At 39.1% G+C, this 22,017-nt stretch overlaps 1 protein-coding gene across 1 annotated transcript; it reads left to right on the top strand.

Annotated features, from left to right (window-relative positions):
* The first annotated feature begins 1,131 nt into the window (after positions 1–1,131).
* LOC143862621 (ankyrin repeat protein SKIP35-like) lies at positions 1,132–20,210 on the top strand. The gene is made up of 4 exons (XM_077373680.1): positions 1,132–1,288; positions 1,433–2,616; positions 3,276–3,708; positions 19,169–20,210. Exons 2-4 carry the CDS (start codon positions 1,976–1,978, stop codon positions 19,970–19,972), a joined length of 1,878 nt encoding a protein of 625 aa, XP_077229795.1. The 5' UTR covers positions 1,132–1,288; positions 1,433–1,975; the 3' UTR covers positions 19,973–20,210.
* The last annotated feature ends 1,807 nt before the right edge of the window (positions 20,211–22,017 follow it).

Here is a 22,017-nt window from a genome sequence, read left to right as displayed (position 1 = left end):
GTCTAGCATTCTTCAGAACGTACAGTGGGGCCCACTTCAAGGATGATCTAAACCGTTCATTTGATGGGCCACAACGTAAATAGGCTATACCCCATAGATTGTCTCCATAGGATGATCCTAACACATAGTCCTGAAAAAACAAGAACATATTTCCCTAAAAAATTGTTTCACAATCTTAAATTCAGAAGATGACCCTGAAATCGAAGACTCCTCTGAATCAGAAGCATAAACACATACAAGTAATGATGAGGATATTTCAAAAACAAAGCAAGAGCAAGAGCAAGAGATCAAGTTCAAAGCTCACCAAGAAGATATCTAAAATTCACCCCTAAAGGCCCAGAAGTAGGGTAAGAGCCAGAGAACTAGGAAGTTGAGTCATCACTCATGAGATGATAGACCTCCTAGAACATTAAAGGCACCGAGTGGAAAAAATGGTATATCTGACTCCTTTGGAATCCAAAGAAAATCCGATGAGCTCGAAATATATTTATTCGCCATCAGTTTGCTCATTAGTATTTTTGGATAATTTGAGTCCTCTGTTTTTCCTATTTTGTGTGTCTCAATGACTGGGATAACGGTTGTCATACCTGAATGTGTCATCTTTCTTTTGGTTAAGATGTTAGGAACTTAGGATCATCACATAGAGATGCTCTACAGGGTACAACATATTTACATTGTGGCCCAACAATTGAACGATTTAGATCATCTTTTGAAGTGGACCCACTGTTATTTTTAAAAAATACGCCAGTCTTCATGCACATAAAATCTGTATAAAATCTCAGGGAAATATATTTCCACACCTTTCTCTGCCTCTTACTCATCTTATTTTTCTGAATTTCATTTCATTTTTTAGAAAAAGACAAATAAAATAGGTGGTAATGCAGTATTTCCTGTGAAGAAAAAACAAACAAGAGGAGGTGCAAACTATAAAAAAGAGGGTGCGAGTGAAGTGGTTTCTCCATGAGGAGGAGAGAGATGAGGAGGAGAGAGAGAGGGTTTGTGGGACCCACCAATAAAGTGATTTCATCAGCATAAAGAGGGTGGGACCCACCAATAAAGTGATTTCATCAGCATAAAGAGGGTGGGACCCACCAATGAAAGAGCCTTTAGCGGTGTCTGTGTTGTGGTAGTGCTGACCCTCATTTTGATGAGAGACTCGTTTTTAGTAAATTGAACCCCTAGGGCCTGCTCGCGCTCCCTGCGTCTTTGAGAAGAAGGGAGAAAACCCATTTCATTTTTCAGGGATTTTCACCATCTGGGTTTCTCCTCTCTCTCCCCATTCAACCAGGTTAGTTGTGCTTTTATCTGTATTTAATTACACCATTGTTTTATCTATCTGTATTTTCTTTTTTAATATTTTTCATTTTTTTCTGCTCTATGGTGATGAAATCGAATTGGGTCTTTTGGGTTGGTGTTGGATTCTGATTTTCAGGGATGTTCTGGTGGATTTGATCATGGTGGGTTCTTTAGGGTTTTTACTGTAGGCCTATTGAAATATTTTGCTATTTTTCTATAGTTCTTTTAGGGAATGTTGGAATTTGGTGCTTTGGAAAGGTTTGAGTGGGTGATTGTGGTTCTTTGATGTGCTTTTTCCTTTGATTGGTAAAGAAACCCCGGAAAAATAGGGTTAGGGCGATCTCTATTGGAAAAAAGGTCTAGTATCTCATTTTCATTTAGGGATTGGTTTTGATCATTGGAATCATCTGCTAACTGGGTTCTCTTTCAATCTGGTTTGCATGCCTGTTCTCGACTGAATTGAAGGAATTTGTGTGTAGGGTTTCTTTTTTTTGTATTAAGTATTGGGTTTCGCAGAATTAGTACTTGTGACTGGATTCTTTCAATCTGTTTCTTTATGCTTGGATTTTGGATTTGATGAGGACCGATGTGTTATTTGGAGAGATCAATCAATAGCGTTGATTCAAAGGTTGGGTTGTGGGACATACCGTCGATTTTGATTGTTGTTTGAAACTTGAGAATGGAAGAGGAACCCATGTTGGTTAGCAAAAAGGACGTTCTACAGTTGGTAAATAAGAACCCATCTGAAGATCACTCGTGCTCGGATATGGAAACCGATGAGAGTGGAATCGGAATTCTGAAAGATGATAAGGAAGCTTTCATATCAGACAAAGGTGAGGGGAGCAATGTGGTCTTCTCCAAGGAATCTCCTCTTTTGAGTGAAGACCCAAGATTTGCCAGCACTTGTCGTTGCAGTGCCACTAAACTCAAAACAAGAATGTTGGTAGAAGAACTTGAGCTACGCAACAAGGATAAAAATGGACAGGATAGGAAGCTGAGTAGACATGACCGGATTGAGTTGGGCCGCTTGTTTCAGGGCGCTGTGAGTTCACACGATTGGGAGCTTTCGGTGAGCCTGGTTCTGTTGGCTGATCCACAAACGCTCAACGATGCGTTGTGTATAGCTTTGGATTCTATCTGGTTCTTAAGAACACAGCAAGAACTTGTTGGAATCACGGGCTTGATCAAGGAGATTATTTCTAACGGTGCTTATGACTTCACAAGGGCAGCTCTGAGAACATCATTTCTTGCTTCATGTGTCTCCGCTTGTCAGAGCCGGACAATGAGTTTAGCAGATACCGTAACTGTTATGGCTCAAAGGTATGAACTCTGATAACTCTTTTTCATTGATGAATTGTAATATTAAATGACTGCTATTTCTGACATAAGATTTCATGGGGAGCTAGCGGAAAATCCAAAAAGTAAAAGATATAATCTATGTTACATTGATTCTTCTAAATGAGCGAAGCATCTGTGTCGGACATGTCTCAGATTCCAATACTTCAGGGTTCTCTGAGACACTTCTAGATCTTTTTTATCTGTTTTTTCTGCTTACCACTACCACAACTTTACAATTACCTTATGTTACCCATGCTACCTGTAAGTTCCGTAAATAGAAATAAAATATTATATCTACTTAACTGAATAAATCTTTCAATATATTTCTTGTTATAACCATATTATTATGCTAGAAACAAAATTTTAAAATTGATTAAAATATTTTGGCGAATCCACGAATCGTTCTTACTGAAGTTTGCCGAATCCGACACTCGATACCTGTTTCGGATTCCGACACTCGTATCCGTACCGATGCAACATGGGATATGATTTATTTCCACATTTTTGGAAACCCTAACTAGCATTATTTTCTTGACCTTTCCATGATGCATTATGTCTGTTCTTACACTTGGGTATATTTCTGTTCTATGGGATGGGTGGATGGATCAATTGATTTGTTTTTCTCATTGCATCTTTATCAGATTGCACGAGCGTCTCCATGAATGTAATGGGGATGAGGTTTTGAAAGCGGAGGCTGGTGCGAAGGTTCAGAAATTCACAGAATGGGCTTTGAAATGCATCGGATTTCACTCACGTTGCCAGGGAAATAAAGACAGAGTTAGTCACAGCTCAGCTGTCGAGATTCAACTTCAGTTGACCGCATTCAAGACATTTCTGGATCTTGCTGGCAATCAACTTACAGGGAAGGACTTCACAGAGGCTTTTGATGCGGCATGTTTCCCTCTCACTCTCTTTTCTGGCTCCTTTGATCCTGGTTGGGCATCTGGAATCTCAGCTACCGCAATTCAAGGGTTGCTCGGAATATTGGTAGAAGGGGGCGCAGACAATGTCAACCAATGCTTTCTTGAAGCTTCACGCTTCGGAAGCACTGAGCTTGTACGCATCTTATTGCAGGTAACGTGCATTGGTTAATGTAATTGATATTATATATATATATATATATATATATATAGAGGAAAATGATTGTGAGCTTGAAGCTCATATAGCATATATGAGCTTGAGGGCCCAAACACATGTGGGCCCACATTGTTAGGATGATCCGAAGCATTCATTTAAAAGGCCCTTACATAGATAGGGTGTGTACAAAAATCAGCTCCATAGGATCATCCTAACCCATCCAAAAGTGGTGGGCAAAATAGACAGACATCGTTTGCCACAAATCTGCCCATTTTTGCCCTCCGCTTTTGGAGGGGTTAGGATGATCCAATGGAGCTGATTTTTGGTACACACCCTATCTTTGATGGGGCCTTGCAAATGAATGGTTTGGATCACCACAAAAAATGTGGGACCCATGTGTTTGGGCCCTCAAGCTCATATAAGCTATATGAGCTTCAAGCTCACAATCATTTTCCTCATATATATATATATATATATATATATATATAACCGCTCACTTTGTAGTTATCACATGGTAATTTTTATTACTTAGGAAACTTTGAAAAGGTTCTTGCCCATGGATTTCAATTTGTCTTTAATTGAGTGGAAGTTTCAATGGCTTGTGTTCCAGTCTTATGCTTGAGATTTATTTGTTCCACATGTATATGAACGTTCTTCTAGTATTATTCTCTTGATTAACATTATTGCGTTAGGCAAAGACTTTGGTTTTCTGAAGGATATCATTTTCTTTCTCAAGTTTACTTTATGTCCACTTGTGTAAAGAAACATTCCATATCTGTGCCCTGGGTTTGATAATATCTCAACTGATAGTATTTCTTCCCTAAAGTTAATATGATGTAGCATCGTTTGTTGATCAGATGTCATTAATATGATGTAGGATTGCTTGTTGATCAAATGACACTCTCCATGTTTGTTAGAATTGTCATAAGTTTAAACTTAGTTTATAATCCTAGCCAGCCTTAATTGATTCTATGTAAAGCTAGTTGGGACCCCTGGTCCCCAATGTAATTTTCATAGTATCAATGAAATTGTCAATTTTCAAAAAAAAAAAAAAAAAAAAAAAAGGTTTAAACTTAGAATATCTATGGTTTATCATTTTGCCAAATTGATCGTGAAGCTCTTTTAAGATTCAACTCAAAGATGTCAAAATCATGCTAAAGGTAAATTAAAACTTGTTTGAAGGGATTTTTTTTTATTGAAGGATCTCTTTTAAGATTAATGAAATGAATGACAGTGGTGCATAATTTCATATTTTCTAATTGTCAGAGCATGTTATAGTTTGACACTACTTTGACAGAGTAGCAACTGGCTGCAGTACATTTAACATTTATTGTGTAATCAATTAAGAATCGAGGGATTGATTAAGCCTTGAGACGTAGATGATGGAATGGCTTCATTTAGATGGATTTCCAGTCGGGCTTGCATGGAGTGGCAAGACATGGACTTGTCATTGAATTTAATTTTGGTTGTTGTCACCACATTTTTCATGCTTTTTTTTTTGTTTGGAATTTTGGTTTCGAAGATCATGGCAGTTTGTTTTGTGGTGGAAAGAAATGAACTATGTTTTAGAAAGAAAAAGAGAATTCCAAGCATAGAGAGCAGCTTGGAAAGCAGATGCCAAAAAGAAGGGGAAATCTGGAATTCTGTTACGGCAACAAGAGCTGAATAGTAGGTCAAGAATGACAATTATGCGGGAAATTTGGAATTTTGGTTTCGAAGATCATGGCAATTTGTTTTGTGGTGGAAAGAAATGAACTGTGTTTTAGAAAGAAAAATAGAATTCCAAACATAGAGAACAGCCTGGAAAGTAGATGCCAAAAAGAAGGGGAAATCTGGAATTCTCTTACAGCAACAAGAGCTGAATAGTAGGTCAAGAATTACAATTTTGCGGCTAAACACTTATAAGGATGCTTAGCCATTACATTGCCTTCTCTATGAATGAGAGAATCATTAGACGAAAACTGGTTGGTTAAGGATTTCAAAACCCTTCCACAATTCATTTCAGATACTAACTCAGCATGCCTCCTTTAAGGATAAAATAAACATTTTTTTGGGATGTCATCATTTCAGATATTTACCACAATAGTGAATTTATTGACGATAATTGTCACATAAATATTGACTAATCATAAATCTAACGCTTCATAGGAAAATATCTAAAATGATGACATTCCATAATAGAAATAAAGCTCAACTGAAATGAGAAATACCTCTTATCTTGTTTGTATGATGCTTATACCTTTCGAATTGAACGGCTAGGATCAGCTTCTAATCGAATCAGCTCAAATGAAACTCTGTTCTCTCTCTCCTTCGGATCTCCCTTTGCTAAACTCCTCAAAAAAATCCGAGAGCTCTTCCTCTTTGCATATCGTCAGTAAAATTGTGGTCTGAATTTGACTGGAGCTCGCCGGAGAAGAAAGAGGTTGGCCAGAGGAAAGAAGGGGAAAAAGTTAGGGTTTTGAAGCTTGTCTCACACTCTCTCTTTCTTTAGATGTTGCTAGAGTAAAAAGTTATGAAAATGGGCGCATTTAAAAAGTTAAGGATTGAAGAGACCTTATTGCATTGTACATTGCATCTGGGTGTCCCAAGTAATGAAAAGGGGTGCAATTATCATTTCCCAACTCAGTGACTTATGATCAAAGAAGATGGTTAGGAATGCTCAGAGTAGGTGCTCTAGAAAACCCTCCGATGCTTAAGTCAAACAAAGTAACACTTATATGAACTGAGGGGGAAGAAAGAGTTCAGTTTGAAGTGCCAGGGTCGGTTGCCCGCACATGTGTTGCTCATAAATTGGAGTTGGGGTTTCTCTTTTACTTTGGGAAATGATAAATGCGCCCCTTTTCATTACTTGGGACCAGTGTTTAAAAACACAGATTTGACGCGGAACGCGGCCAAGAAAAATCCTTGGACGCGGCCAAGAACGTGGTTGACACGGTTGAAGCGGTCATAACTTGGGAGAGTCAAAGGAGTTTATTGACTCTGTACGGCAAAACGCGGAATGCGGATGTGGTGCAATGCGGAAAGTGGCCGAGGTAAAAAGGAGTCGACTCGAGCGAGTTCCTTGTCGAGTCAAGGAGTTTTAAAAACTTGAGACACCCAGATGCAGTGTATGATGCAATCAGGTCCTTTCAATCCTTAACTTTTTAAATGCGCCCATTTTCATAACTTTTTACCTTGGCAACATCTAGAGAGAGAGTGTGTGAGAAAAGCTTCAAAACCCTAAATTTTTTCTCCTTATTTCTTTCTGCCAACCTCTTTCTTCTCCGGTGAGCTCCTGCCAGATTCAGACTACAATCTTACCGATGATATGCAAAGAGGAAGAGCTCTCGAATTTTTTTTTGAGGAGTTTAGCAAAGGGAGATCCGAAGGAGAGAGATAAGAGAGTTTCATTTGAGCTGATTCGATAAGAAGCTGATCCTAGCCGTTCAATTCGAAAGGGAAAAGCATTATACAAACAAGAAAAGGGGTACTTCTCATTTCAGTTGAGCATTATTTATATTCTGATCTGTTTATTTTGAGTATTTAAGGAGGTTCCCATTGTGGCCTGTTGGGAATCGGGCATGTACAAGTGCAGGGCAGATACATCCACCCTTGGTATTTGATCCAACAGCAGCCCCTTAAAAAGTTGAAAAAGTGGGCTGCTGTTGGATCAAATATCAAGGGTGGAAGCCCCACCTTTGTACATGCCCGATCAGGTGGAGTCGTGGGTGACCAAAGCCCATTGCAAACCAGAAACCCTTTACTCTTAAATTAAAAAATCCCTAAAAACTACAACGTTTTTGATAGGGAAATGATCTCCCCTGCCTGGGACAAAGAACGATAGGCACGTCTTTCCAATGAGGATAGATAAGTGTTAGCTGAAGCCTCTATACAATAAAGATTAAGGGAGGCAAATCACTTATGACTTTACGCGAATCCCTAATGAAGAATACAAAAGGAAAGGCAGGGAGAGATCACATGCATGATATCTATGCCCCGATATGGGAAGACCAGCTTCTCTTCTTGAGCTTTCTTTGAAACCAATAGCTGCTCTTACTTAGAAAGTTAAGGCAAAAATGAATTTCCATGATCACTATAAACCATGACTTTTCATTATTTAATACCATTACGACCTGTGGTACATTAAGAGATAAAACTGGCTATTATTTGACCACCCTCGCTTGCTATCCTCAGATTTCATTGTGCTGCAACACTCAGCGTTGAGCTTGGGGATGATGATGGGGGGTCCATGTGTCAAGGATCCCATTTTAGACTTCAGTTGGTCTCAAATAGTTGAATGATACAACAGTTTTTACATGTGTAATGCAGCTGACATTGTGGATCACCTCTTTATTGTCAATTTGTTTGAGGCATGAGCTTTTGCTCCTTGGCAGGACAGGGGGAGAGTGCTATGGAATCTTTCTTTTTCAGCAGTGTTGTGGCTGGTATGGAGGGTGAGAAATAGTAGGATATTTAAGGGTTCCAACAAAGGCATGTGCAACATCCAACAACGTATGTTTTCTTCATTGGACTGTTGGGTGGTAGTGCTTCCTGATTTCAGATGTATATCTGAGCCATCCATTTTCCATTCTTGTGATGTAATTAGCCGTTATTCTAGACTCAGTCTCGAACTAGAACACAACCAAGGTAAAAGAGAATCGACTCAGGCAATTCAGTGACTTACACATTCAATTTTTCATCAACTTGGGCTTGTCAAAAGAGTTCTGATTGACTTGGTAGGGCAAAAAGTAGACTCGAGCAAAAACTCAGCCATAATAAAAGGGAGTTGACGATTGACTTGGGGAGTTTTTAAACAATGGTGATCATGCTGAGTGCAATCCAAGTTTATCACCTGTCCCCAGGTGGTCTCCTCCTATTCTCAGGTTTTTGAAGCTTAGCTTCAATCGTTCGAACTTAGGGAACCTTGGATCTTTGGGCGTTGGGGACCTTCTCTGTAGTGATGATAGCTTTGTTCATTGGGCACTTTTGGATCTCATTAGCGAGGCTGATTCTAACGAGGCAGTCGTTCATACCCTTTTGCATGGTATGCAGATCATGACGCCTGCCTTCTTAATCGGTTTGTGATGGAGGATGATTCTCTCAACATTACCCTACTCTAAATCTTGTCTGTTAAATGCCTTACCTCTAGAGATACAAGCATGTCTCTCATTCAGACGATGTTAAAGAATTGGGAGAATAGCAAGGGTCCAAACATTGAAACTAGTTGATGTGATGGATTCAGTGGTACAAAAGGTACCTGTCCTCTTGGAAAATATGACAAATTCGGGCATGCTGAAAGTAGAGGCCCGGGCCTGACTATCAAAAGGTAATTTAGAAAAGGATTGTCCATTACTTCTATCCGTAAAATAGAGGGTGCAACAATTCAAAATGACACAACCATGCCAATTTACGGAGTCTAGAATATGGGCTCTTTTGATAGGTTGAATCAAAATCATGGTTTTAAATCCACCATAACCGACACAAAACTACCGAAATGCTTCTGTTTCCATCCCCACCGAAACAAAATCTCAATGAATTCATTCTTCATTATCTTCATCAGAATTTAAAATTTTCGACTGAGGTTTCTGAAATTTGATCGAAATGGTCAAAACGACAAAAAAAATAGAAGGATGTTATGATTTACAACGTATAAATCTATTTTTTCTCAAAATAAAAAAATAAAAAAAATCCTGCCATAATCTATTCTAAATCGAAAAACACTGCAAATCAAAGAAACACGTTTTTTCCTGCTTTTTCATGGATTTTTTTCCCGAAAAACCATGTAAAAAAACATCTAAGGTTTTTAATCTTTGTCAACATGCTTTGTAGTCCCATCCTAGTTGAATTGAAGGTGGGGCCACTTTTCATTTCAAAAGTCACAGGAATTTCAAATTTTGAAACTTAAGCATCATGAATCTCTAACTAAGGACAAAAAGGGAAAATGTTTTTTTGTAAGCCATTTTACTTTGTATTTTATTATGATATTTGGTTGGTAGCATCATTGAATTGCACAACAAAGTAAACATATCTAAACATATCTTATGCATGGGATGTCAGATAGGCATAGGACCAATAATACCTCATAACTATATGTAAATAGTTAGGGTCCTTGGAGGGGAGACTGGTGATTGTACTTACTTGTACTTAATTACATTGTACTTCTTTTTTGACTTTATTGTTCTAGACATGTGCGACAACGCATGTCACTACATGTTCAATGTGATTAAGCAATTATGGATGACTTTCTTGCTTATGTGATGATTTCTAAGTATGTATTTGTGCTTATTCTAGCATTTGCCAAAGTTTTATTTTAAGATTTTATCATTTGCATATGTTTCCGTGTTTTTACAAGATTTCCACAGAAATTCCACCGAAATTTCTAATCGAAACCAAAATGTTTCTGTTTTTGTGCCTGCCGAAACCGATGAAAATAAGTGAGCATGTGTAGAGAAGGTCTCTTACATATTTTTTGAAGACAGCTCCTTATGTGGTCCCTTATGTTCCATTGCAAGAGCACACTCTAAAGGTGTCATGGAATGTAATGGTAATATATCCTTCCCAATGGGCTTAACGCTATTGCAAGTTGACTAATGAGAATGGCACTGTGAAGAGAATGACGGTAGTCATCTAACGATCTTGTCAACAATCCACTCAAAACATTCAATGACAAGGGTTCTTTGAGAAGACACATTGAAGTCACTAAGAAATTTTTGCATGGGACCGCACTATAAATCCAATTAAAAATAGCTGAGGTGAGTCTCTTTTGTAGAACAAATACCAAATCCCATTCTTTCATATATTTTTAGCATGATTTTATATTTTCTCCGAAACCGACACGAAACGATCGAAATGTTTTTGTTTCCATCCCCATCGAAATGCAACCAAAACCGTAAGTGTATTATTGGTATATTATATCATACAGTTTTTGTTTCCATCCCCATCGAAATGCAACCAAAACCGTAGTGTATTATTGGTATATTATATCAGTGTATGTTATATGATTATATTTATATGAATTACATTTGAAATAGTGTGTATTAATTATGTCTAAATATTTTTATTAATTACTTATGAAATGTGGTATGCACTTAATTATTTTACAAATGTAGTATGTACTTAATTATTAGACCTGCGCGGCAATGCATGTCACCAGGTGTTTGATGTTGCCAAGCCATTATGGATGGTTTTCTTGCTTCTATAATGATTTTTTTGAACGATAAGCTTATATAATGATTTCTAAGTGTGTATTTGTGCTTATTCTAGGAGTTCCTGAAGTTTCAACTTAAAATTCAATCATTTGCATATTTTTCTATACATTTTCCCCAAAATCCTTCATCCGCATTTACGAGGATCCAAGCTGTGCTGTTAGACTGTCACTGTTGAAAGATTTACTCCAATCCTTTAAGCTGGCATGGCATGACTCATTAGTCATACCTATATCAGTTTACAAACCCTTCTCTTTTGGGTCTTTTTCCCATTTCAGAGGAAATCCCTTTTAAATTCAACAGCATTTGTGATTTGATCAGGCGTCTATTCAAAACTCGTACAGCGAAGACTCTGAAGTCTGAATGCCCTCCAATCCTCTCCCATTACGTACTTAAAAACCACCAACAGGCTCATCAACCTACCTCCACTAACCATACCCAACTCAAACTCGTTCTGGATACATTTTGATAGGTGAAAGCAACCTATAACACAGAATTCTTGTTCTTCAACTCCCTGTAGTCTTTTCCCTAATCAGTAGCAGCCAGAATAGCCCAAGGCTTGATATCTATCACGATCATGCACTGACAGATTCTGCCTTTGGATAAGAAAGGAATCCAACCCATATTGATAGCAGTTACTGGAATAGTCGCAACCCCAGCTGTTGTGAGCAATTCCTGTTCACTTTGGCAGAATAGATTCAGCCAAATTGACCCCTGTTGTGCTGCCCTTACAAGATTGGCCATTGCAATACAGAATCACTCTAATCCTAAAATATCCCAAGCAGTGCAGTCCAAAGTCCAAACTAATGGTCAAGAGTCTCCATGGCCTCTTGCTCCACCCCATCCTTTGCAAGTCGATCCCTGGCGTTGTTTGCAGACCACCTCATGTGTGAGAACTTTGGGCTTAGGATTTTGCACAAGTCCTGGATTTTAGTGATTATATTATCTAGATTCCACTGTCCCTGCGCTTTGCAACTAGCCCATGACAAGGCGTTTATTGTCTTGCCTCCTCTTTTTATTTATTTATTATTAGATCAGATCTGACTCTGATACCATGTTAGAATGAGTAGAGAATAGAGGAAGAAGAAGAGTGAATGGAGATGATGATGAGTCTCCACTAGGGAGCTCACATGTAATATGATGCACATATTGGCCCAACTTAGGGCTACATGGTACTAAGACTACAATACCCTTCAACACGTATAAAGACCAATGTACTCTTCAACAATAATCAAAGGAAGATGATGCCTGCCTTTCACAAACCGTTTTGACCTCCAAAGGAAGACTCTTGCTTCATCTTAAGTGGATCCACAAATCACGACTGGCCAGAGAATGAGATCATCTTGCGACCGGTGTTGTCGCGGAATACCCCACCAATTCCAGCACAGCTTGGGTGCCTTTTGGTGCTGCCATCAAAATTAAATTTAATCCAACCAGTCGGTGGTGGGCTCCATTTCGGCATTCCCTTGTCTTCATCTCTCTTTCCAAAATGTCTGTCCTATAATTTCTTAGGATTTCCTCAAGGAGTATGCCTCTAATGTGGAGTTATTCTCCCCCCACACAACAAGGTCAATTTTAATGTCCGTTATTATCTTTCCCAATCTCTTCTCCTTTTCTTTCCCTCTAAATGTGCCAAATAAAGGCATATGCTAGCACTCTCCAAAGGGTCCACCCCATTTTTCCAAACGGGCCATTACTCCAATGTAGAATTGCTTTCTTTACCGATCTATGGAACAGCCATGCATTCAATAACTTCTAACGATTTCCCTCCATATCCCGAAAGAGAAGTTACAATGTAGTGACACATGATCTAATGTTTCTAAAATGGATCTGTTAGCAAGCACGATCTTCTTCCTCGAGTTTTCATATGGTGTCCGATTGTGAAGTCATGTGAGGGTGATACTGCCCTTGATATTTGATCCAACAGCAGCTCACTTTTTAAGAGGCTGCTGTTGGATCATACATTAAGGGCAGTACTTTTGACGTACCGCCCACACAGGACTTCACGGTTGGCCACCATGAAGTCTTTGAAACATTAAACAAAAGTAGTGACAAATTTGAAAGGATTTACTTATTAAGAACAGCTTTTACTATGCCGAATAGATGCTTACCTCTGCATGCAGTTAATCTAACTTTGAAATTATAAATTTTCAGGAGGGAGCACATAACTGGATAAAACCAAGATTTTAAATTTCGGATTTCGGTCAATACCGAAATCAAAATCGATAGTAGCTGAAACGTTACATTATTTCGATCGAAATTTCGGTCCGAAATTTAAGGGATTTCACCAAAAAATCTGGGATTTATTCATTATTTATTATCTTCCCGAAATTTCTGCCGAAATTACCGAAATTTCTGTAATTTCGGCCGAGATCTTGTACGGTATAAAATAATACTATATTTGATTTCGTCTGAAATTTCGGTTTCGGTGAGGACCGAAACGCATTCCGAAACCGAAATTTAAAACCTTGGATAAAACTGATGATTTTATCATTCAATAAAAAGAAAAGAAAAAAAAAAGAAAAAACTGATGAGATTCATGAAACTTCTTCATTTCTTTCACTGACCGCCCAAGTTACTACTCATCCTCTGCACCATTACTAAAAGATGGAACTTACAGTCTATAGTGATTATAATTCTAAGCACAGGGAACCTTATTGATGAAGACCAAAGCTTTCTTTCACAACTATAGCAACAAATAACATGTTCTGTTTTTTATCTGTGAAATAAAAATCCATCAAAGTTTGAACTCGTCTCAACTCTGCCACCTTTGGAGGTAATGAAATGGGCTTTAGTGAAAAAGGAGCACAGTACTACTGTGTTTTTTTAGCGAGAAAGGAATTTCAAATAAAGTACCAGGACTTAATCAACATTGGAAAGTATTGTTAGGACTCAAAAAGGAAGTTGTAACCGCTCGATGGGTGGAACCCTCTTATACCGTTTAGATTGACAAACTCAATCCTTAGAGTTGTGGAGGAAGAACAAGAAGTGAAATTCTTTCCAAAATACTCAGAAACTTTTCTTCTTCAATAATAATGGCCATTACAGATGTTTGCTATTCTTTTTATAGAGGAATACAAGGTGAAAAACGTCCAAGCATTTCCACTACTAGCTTAGGGACTCAAATACATCATTAATAGCTTAGGAACTCACAACTCTTTGGCTAGCCAAAGAACTAACAGACACAGTCCACTAAAACAGTTATAACTCACTAACCACTTGACCAAATTAAGAGTGTAAATATTCGTTGGAAACATTTCAAAAAGGGCTACAACTTCCTAGTTTATCAATTTTCCAGATTCTTCCTTCTAATAGCTCGAAAATGGGCATGAAAATCGGGCAGTATCATTGTAGCAGGAATACACCTGCATCACCCTCGGAGGACACTATTAAACTCAACTATGTTGGGAGTTTCATAGTTTAGGCCGCATAATGCATGTGATTTATGGTCTCTTACGCTCTTTGTGGTATTTTTTGTTTGGCTTGAATTGCTTCGGTTCATTTTGCCAAGAGTGCTTGTACTGTTCTACATGCCCAAATAGCAGATGCTGCTGATCTCGTAGATATCAACCATGTCGTGATATTAAGGGAAGAAAGCTTACTACTTTTGGAAAAGGAATGAGATATCATAAACTTTACCAGTAGGATCAAGTTGTGGAGGATGTTTTCTATTGTTGAGGTGAATTTTTTGCCATAGATGCTCAGGACAAAAGAAGATATTAAGAAGGAAACAATTGAAAGCTTTTAAGAGAACTGATTATGAAGTTGAACTTCAGGCTTCCCATAATTGGTGGGACCATAACAGCAGTCTTACTTGAAGCCCTTTTTTCCCCTGAAACAGCAACAAAGAACTATATTAGAACAAAATATTATATTAGGGCTAAGACAACTATTTTAATCAGAAAACATATCTATTTCAACCATTAAAAAACATATCTATTTTAACAATCAGTGATCATTTTCCAATTGTCTAAAGCTTGGCTTTTTCTATGTAATTGTACAGCTCGTCCCTCTCGTATATATCTTTGTTTTATCGAGTTATCGTTTTCAGGAAAAAAAAGTAGGGCTAATACATAATGCTGGTCTATTTACAACCTCTCTTGCAAGGCTGTCCGCTAAATCATTAGCCTCTTTCCCAATATGAACAAAAGAAGCAGCAACCTATACTTATTTACTTGCGTTCTATGATTTGTGGGCACGGACACAGGTGTCGTGTGTCGACATTGACATGGGGTGTCGGACACGGCGAACCCCCAAAATTTAGAAACGAGGACACGGCTAAAATAGAAAGTATATATGATACAACAACAAAAATTAGTTAAAGAAGAGCTAAGAAAGAGTTTATAATAAAATAAAGGCAGTGATAAATCGACTCCCCAATATCTTAAATCGACTCCCTGTGTGCCTTTCTCTCTCCTCTGAGTTAGAGAGAGAAAGTGGAGAGAGAAAGACACATGGGGAGTCGATTTAAGAAATTTGGGAGTCAATTTATCACTCCCCTAAAATAAGAGTTAATAATAAAAGAGGAAAACACAATATGCAATAGTAAAACAGAATGTCACACTTGACATGGCACAAAACGTGTCCACACACCCACATTAAGTGGCAATACATTTAAAAGTGTCCAAAGGAGTGTCGACACGGGTGGACACGCGTGTCGTGTCGGACACGGCAGGACACGTGTGTCAGCAATAAATTCGAAGTGTCGGTTGTATCTTAGCTTGCGTTGGATGCTCAAGACTCCAAGGACTCTGGCTATGGTTTTGATGCCCCATTTTCTGGCGTTGGATGAATGTCCTTTGACAAAAAGCCTATCCCGCATCTCTTGAATAGTTGTAGGCAAGTAGATCTAACTTTAACAGCCAGGCCCTCATTCAAAGACTAAATCCTAAGCATGTTCAAAGGCAGGACTATCATCATGTAGGACCACATGCGGGATGTTGATAAAGAAACCAACCCTACATTCCTTGGCTAGACCCCAATTTATAAGAAGCGCTTCGATGCTCCTAATTATTTTTTGTCATTGATGCACTTTTTACCCAAGCACTAGACTATTCCAAATCTCCCAAACTATCATGTACGTTGTGGCCCATAGAATAAGATCCTTATTGTCTAGGTGATCAGCCCTCCAATCCTTAAGAAGTTCTGCATTGAAGTAGTTGCTTGGATCCTCTTCTTCTTTGCACACTGAGCAATTATTAGGTCATCTAGAAAGCACACCTTTTATTTTCCATTTTGTCAGGAGCCTTAATCTTGCCAAGCTATGCCATTGAAAAGCTTCAACTCTGTGGGGAGTTAGAACTTTCCACACTTCAACCACTGGTGCAATGAAGTCATCATACCTCCTAAGAGAACTGAGGGAAGACTTCACCACAAATCGACCTTGAGACTCGCTAACCCAAATCAAAGATTGTCTCAAGATGCACCTAACCTCCAATGCCCCTTACATAAGGGGGCCTTACGTGTCATCCTTGGGTCCGCAATACAAAGTACACGTCATCCTTGGGTTCCCAATCCAAAGTCCTCAATATTTTTGGAGTACCCTAGGAGTTAAATGGGTTATTCTTTTGGTATGTTAGTACAAATCAGTCTCGCTTTCAGATTAGGAGTCTAGAAATTAATCAACTCATATTGACAAATTAATCCAACCTTAGAGTTAAATCAGCAATAAAATTAAATTCTGTCCAGACCATGCATGGCTCAAATAGATCACATCAAATAAAATAGCAGCACAAATGTAAGGTCTGATCGCAATAATAAAACCAAGGAAATGTCATATCTAGGGCCCGATAACAATTACTAATCTAAGGGAAAACAGTCTTAGCGATAAGGCTAAGGGTACGGGTGGCAAGCCATGGGTGACGATGACAAAAATCATGTCTAATAAGGGCTGAAGCAGTAGAGGTTAGATCTCACCTGGTGAAGTATGTGTATCGCCCTCAGATCTCGATCGTGGGAGGCCATGACGTATGGTGGAGAAGCCGGGAAGTCCGATCCTCCCAAGATAGCCAGAGAGCCGCAATCGTACTAAATAGGAGACCCAAGATGGGGAGAATATGGTGCGGAGATGATCGTTCACTCTCGGATAACAAAGGAATGAGGAGGAACCAAAGTGAAGAACCAAGACAAGGATAGGAGAAACAGGGACGGTTATGTTGAACATACCTTAAAACTCTGCGTAGTAGTTAAAAACTGAAGGGATGGCAAGAAAGGAATGAGAAGGATGAAAAAAGGGGGAGAAGAAGGGGAGTCAAGAAGAGGAGAATCGAAGGGCTAGATGTAGTCGTGGACTACGATCTCTCCACACGATTGCAAAGAGGGCAGAAACGTGAGAACGAAAGAAATAATAAGGAGAAAGAGAGAAAAGGAGATGAGGAAAAGGAGAGAAGAACAAAGGGCAGAAGAGGGATAAGAAAGAAAAGAAGAGAGTAAACTACCTTCTTTCAAAAAAAAAAAAAAAGAGAGAAAAGAAGAGGGGAAGAGAAGAAGAAAAGAAGCTAGAAGGTAAAAGAGGTGTCGATTGGGGAAGAAGAAATGAATAAAGTAAAAAAAAACTCGAGGGTTTTTTTTCCCATTTGTGTCAAACGCACAAGGAAGAAAAGGGCTCACAATTTTTCTCCAAAAATTGAATTTTCGTCCCCTTTGGCCTTTTTAAATAGGTTTTAAGTGAGAAAAGTGGGCCCTCTTCTAAAAGTCAATGGGTTATTTTATAACTTAAATGAGTGGTCCCACCCTATAGACAAATAGGATGTAACTTAACTTCAGTTATAATATAATGACCTAATTATCCTTAATAGTAAAACGACCCTAAAATAGAAATCCGATAATAAACATGTACCACCTTGAGCCTTTGTTCTGATTTTAGTTTTGTGTTCATTTTGGTTGTGATTTGTAGCTCTCTTGAACCTTTGTTGTTGTGGGCCTTTTGGCTCTCTATGTTGTCCCCCCTTATGTGTGTTAGGGCTTGCTCCTCTTTTTTTATTGTTATATCCTTCCTTTTATTAATATATCTGGTAGGGGTCTGCCTAACCCCAGCTTAACCATGAAAAAAAAAAAACGTGTACCACAACCATGAATCGTCAACAATTTTCTCAACTCACGTCAATATTGCGTGTCGGGCTTGTTAGATTGGTAATCGAAAAACTTTTCTAATGGAACTAAAATCAAGGCAAATGGACAAGATTTGATACCTCAAAAGTAGGCTAAAGGTCAAAATGGAAATCATGGTCAAGGCAAAGTAAAGGGTAGGGGTGAGGTGTTGATTGAGTGACGTGTGCCCTAGATGATGTCGACATCCCCCACATCTAGGCTCTAGACTAATAATATGCTGAAATATGGAGTCCTAAATAAAATAAAAAGTGAAATAAATAAAAAGTCTCTACATGCAGTGGGAAGACAAGGCCGAATCACATCATTTTTATTCATTCTCTTGTAAATCTGTCTTCTGATAATCATAAGTTTGCACTTGGTTCTCTGTACCTTACTCTCTGCATTTTCCGCATAAATATCTCTCTTTTAAGTCTTGCTATAATTTGAGAATCAGTACTTCTTACCGATACATTAGATAGGACATGCTGCTGAAACAGGCATACATAATGCATGTGTTCCTGATATGTTAAAGCCAGATGAGAAATACCAAACCGTTGGTCAACTTGAATGTCTTGAATATAGTATCTGTTACACTCTCTTTGCTTATCGTTGCACGAATTTTCTACTAAATGCATGCTCTCAGTTTGTATTCTCAGGATTTTAATTTTCTACTTTATGTTACCACTCATTGCTTCCTGCTTGCCACTTCTGGTAACTAAGGTCATTCCACAATCTCTGGTTTGACTGGCATTAATGCTCCGATATAGTTATTCAAAACATACATAAACCAAGTAGAAAAAGTTTTGCATTTTTTTCATGAATATCTCATTTTCACGTATATGCAAACTTCATTATCTCTAAACTTGTTGCAGTGTTCTTTTCTTTAAAAAAACTTGTTGAAGTGTATGCCTACTGTCTGATAGTACACGTGCTAAAAAAACCCACACCCAAATCAGTATTTGGAACCAGTTTTTGAGTCCGAATGTCACCAGACAACCATTTTTTTTATAATTGATATTTGGGTCCGGCTCTAGTAACAGAGCTTGTCCTGACCAATTGGAGTTAAACTGGTTCCCAAGCTGATGAGCCGGTTTCTGAACATTGGTGGAACTATAAATCGCATATTGTTCTTCTGAGTTGCCTTAATTATCTTTTTAATTCAAGTGCTTGGATATTCTGTTTAGATTGCTCAGAGGAACAGCTTAGATGTGGATGTCGATCTGGCTCTGGGCTTTGCTTCCCACTATTGCAAAATTAGCACCATGGAGTGTCTAGTCGAAGAAGGTAATGCCATGGCCTTCTTGGGCCCGTTAATGAGAGCGGCAGAGAGAGGATGCTTGCAGGTTGTCCAGTGGTTCGTCGAAAGAGGATGTCGAGACATGGAGCTCTGCCTTGCCCTCACTGCCGCCACCTCCAGTAGTCAGATCAGAATAGCCGCCTACCTCCTCCCCCATGTGCCCCGCCATGTCCTCGCGGCCCTTAGCATTGAGATTCTCAAAGCTGCTGGGGAACGAAGTGGTGGGTCCCTCGAAGGCGTTGCCTTCCTCCTCTGCTCTGACTTCCTTGGGGACCCTGCTGCCACCTATGCTGTTGCAGACACCATTGCTAGGTCAGACGATGAAGCCGTGGCAACGGAGTTGAGAGCTTTCTTGCAAGAACACTGGTCAGAGGCAGCTTTTGTGTATGGATTGAGTTACGGGCAGGACCACTATGTGAATGTCATGAGGGTTTTAATGCGAGGGGAGTCGCCCATTTGCCTGAGGGATTTGCCGGCGCCTCTGAGAACTACTATTGCTTACTTGCCGCTGTACAGGGAGTGTTTGGAGATGGGTGGGTGCCTGTTGCCACAACGGCTTCGAGGGCATCTCGTGGAAGCAGTGAGAAGGCTTGGGAATAGACCTGTTGACGAGGGGAGCCAGGGGAGAGAGCTTTTGGCAGTTTTGGAGCACCACCTTCCCCCATTTTTGGCTCATGTGTCTCCGCCTTAGATCATCCATCTTTGATTATATATGTTGGGAGGGGTTAAGGTGACTGATTATCAAGTGATTTAATGTTTCCTACAATAGGAGTACAACTTGCTAATCTGTGGGATGGTGTGTTCTTTTCCTATGCTATGTATTTGATCTGTATGTAAGATCAAGAAGATAGAAATGGGAGGGTATATTGAACATTGTAAGATAAAACATGAGGATATATCCAGCATTCCAGAAAAGTTATTAGGGTGAAGACCCATGACCCTTTAATTCTTAAGAATATATAGCATCAGTCATAAAACAGATTAAAAAAAAAAAAAAAAATTCCTTTGCTCTTTGTTTTGTATGTGTATATAGTTTTAAAGGTGGGTTATCAGTTGTAACAACACCCGTAACCAGAGTTTTGTAAGAGGGGGACTTGTTTCTCTGTTTTATTTATCACTGGACGTTAGTTGCTAGCTTCCACCAATCATTCCCCTGGTCTAAGATATATGGTTGATTTGCGGTCGGTGATTACAATAGCCAGTGTGGTAGTTCATTTTACTGTTTTTTTTTTTTTTAGCTTAGATTTTTGATAACTCTTGCATGGAAGTCGATATCAAAATTCAAAACACGTTTGTGTTAAGGTTGGCAGAAACATTCCAACTTGACGAGCACTGAAATGAGAAAGGCTTGTAGGGTCATGGGGTCGTGGTGACATTCTGTTCACACTAGAAAGTGCTTCGAAAGGTCAACAGGGCCTATCATTAATGTTAAGCATGCTTCGAAACCTTTATGTGAGAGGGGTCGGACCCCTCTCAAGCCTGACTAATAGGGCGTGCAATGGTGTCACTCTACCTTTCACCCTATTAGTCAATTCACAAAGCTCTTCTTACAGTTTGGAAACCTGGGGCAGATACTTTTTTGTTATTTGAAGGCGTACCCTGAAGTGGGTGACCCAGCGGCCGAACATGCTTGTACTTGATGGTTAGCAAAATGTGATATCACAGACAAATGGGATGAGAAAATCATCAAGCAAACATAGTAAAAAAGAAAAGCTTAAATGAATAGAAGAGGCATTCTAAACTGCAGGGCGCCCTTGTAGAAATGGGGTGAAAGGGTGCCCCCATTGGAGCGGTCGTGCATTTATAATGTCTGAAAGTCAGAGTGCATAACCGCCCCTTCCAGCCAATGGGGGCGCCCTTTCACCCCATTTCTGCGAGGGCACCATTCAGTTTAGAGAAACTCTAAACAGAAACATATTCAATGGATATAAGCGTTTTGGTCTTATAAGGACGGATTAAAAGATGTGTACATCTTTGTAGAGATTTTATATCTTGCCCAGTGTTGGAAATGTCTGCTGTGGAGATGGGGAAAATAGATAAGACAAGAGATGCTTCAAGGCACGATGTTGATGTCACTTTCCTTAAGACAATATTCACCCCCAACAATAAGTGTGCAAGGGGTACCACGAATTTGCCTCCAAAATGACAATATTCGCCCCCACCAATAAAGTGTGCAACGGGTACCACGAAACAAGTATTTGACGCTTTGCACTAATGAATCACCTTCAGACCGAACAATTTGCACTAAGGAATCACCTTCAGATGAAACAAGTATTTGAGACCTTGGTTACCATTTCTGCAGAAAATAGTCATAAGTCCCACAAGTGTATTTCCAAATTCTATATGCAATGGATCGTTTATGAGACCCTAGTTACTGTTTCTGTAGAAAATTGTTTATGCAGAAAACAGTCATAAGTCCCACAAGTGTATTTCCGAATTCTATATGCAACGGATCGTTTCTGTTGTTTTTATAGAATTTCTAGAACCCTTTTTGTTTGATTTGCACCACCAGTGCCCTATAGCTCATTGACCATTCTATATGCAATGGATCGTTTCTGATGTTTTTATAGAGTTTCTAGCACCCTTTCTGTTTGATTTGCGCCACTAGCGCCCTATAGCCCATTGCCCACGCCGCGCGTGCGCGAACGGTAACGCACCGTCCCATGGGTCTACCCAATGGCTAAAGCCCATTGTGCATTAAAGTAATAAAGAGAAGTAAGAAAAGCTATATAAACT

This window comes from Tasmannia lanceolata, unplaced genomic scaffold (genome assembly GCF_043159265.1).
Source record: "Tasmannia lanceolata isolate RefF3 unplaced genomic scaffold, GAP_Taslan_0.1 ptg000037l, whole genome shotgun sequence".
NCBI lineage: Eukaryota > Viridiplantae > Streptophyta > Magnoliopsida > Canellales > Winteraceae > Tasmannia > Tasmannia lanceolata.
The sequence above is the reverse complement of the archived record's forward strand: the minus strand, read 5'-3'. Positions and strand labels throughout refer to the sequence as shown.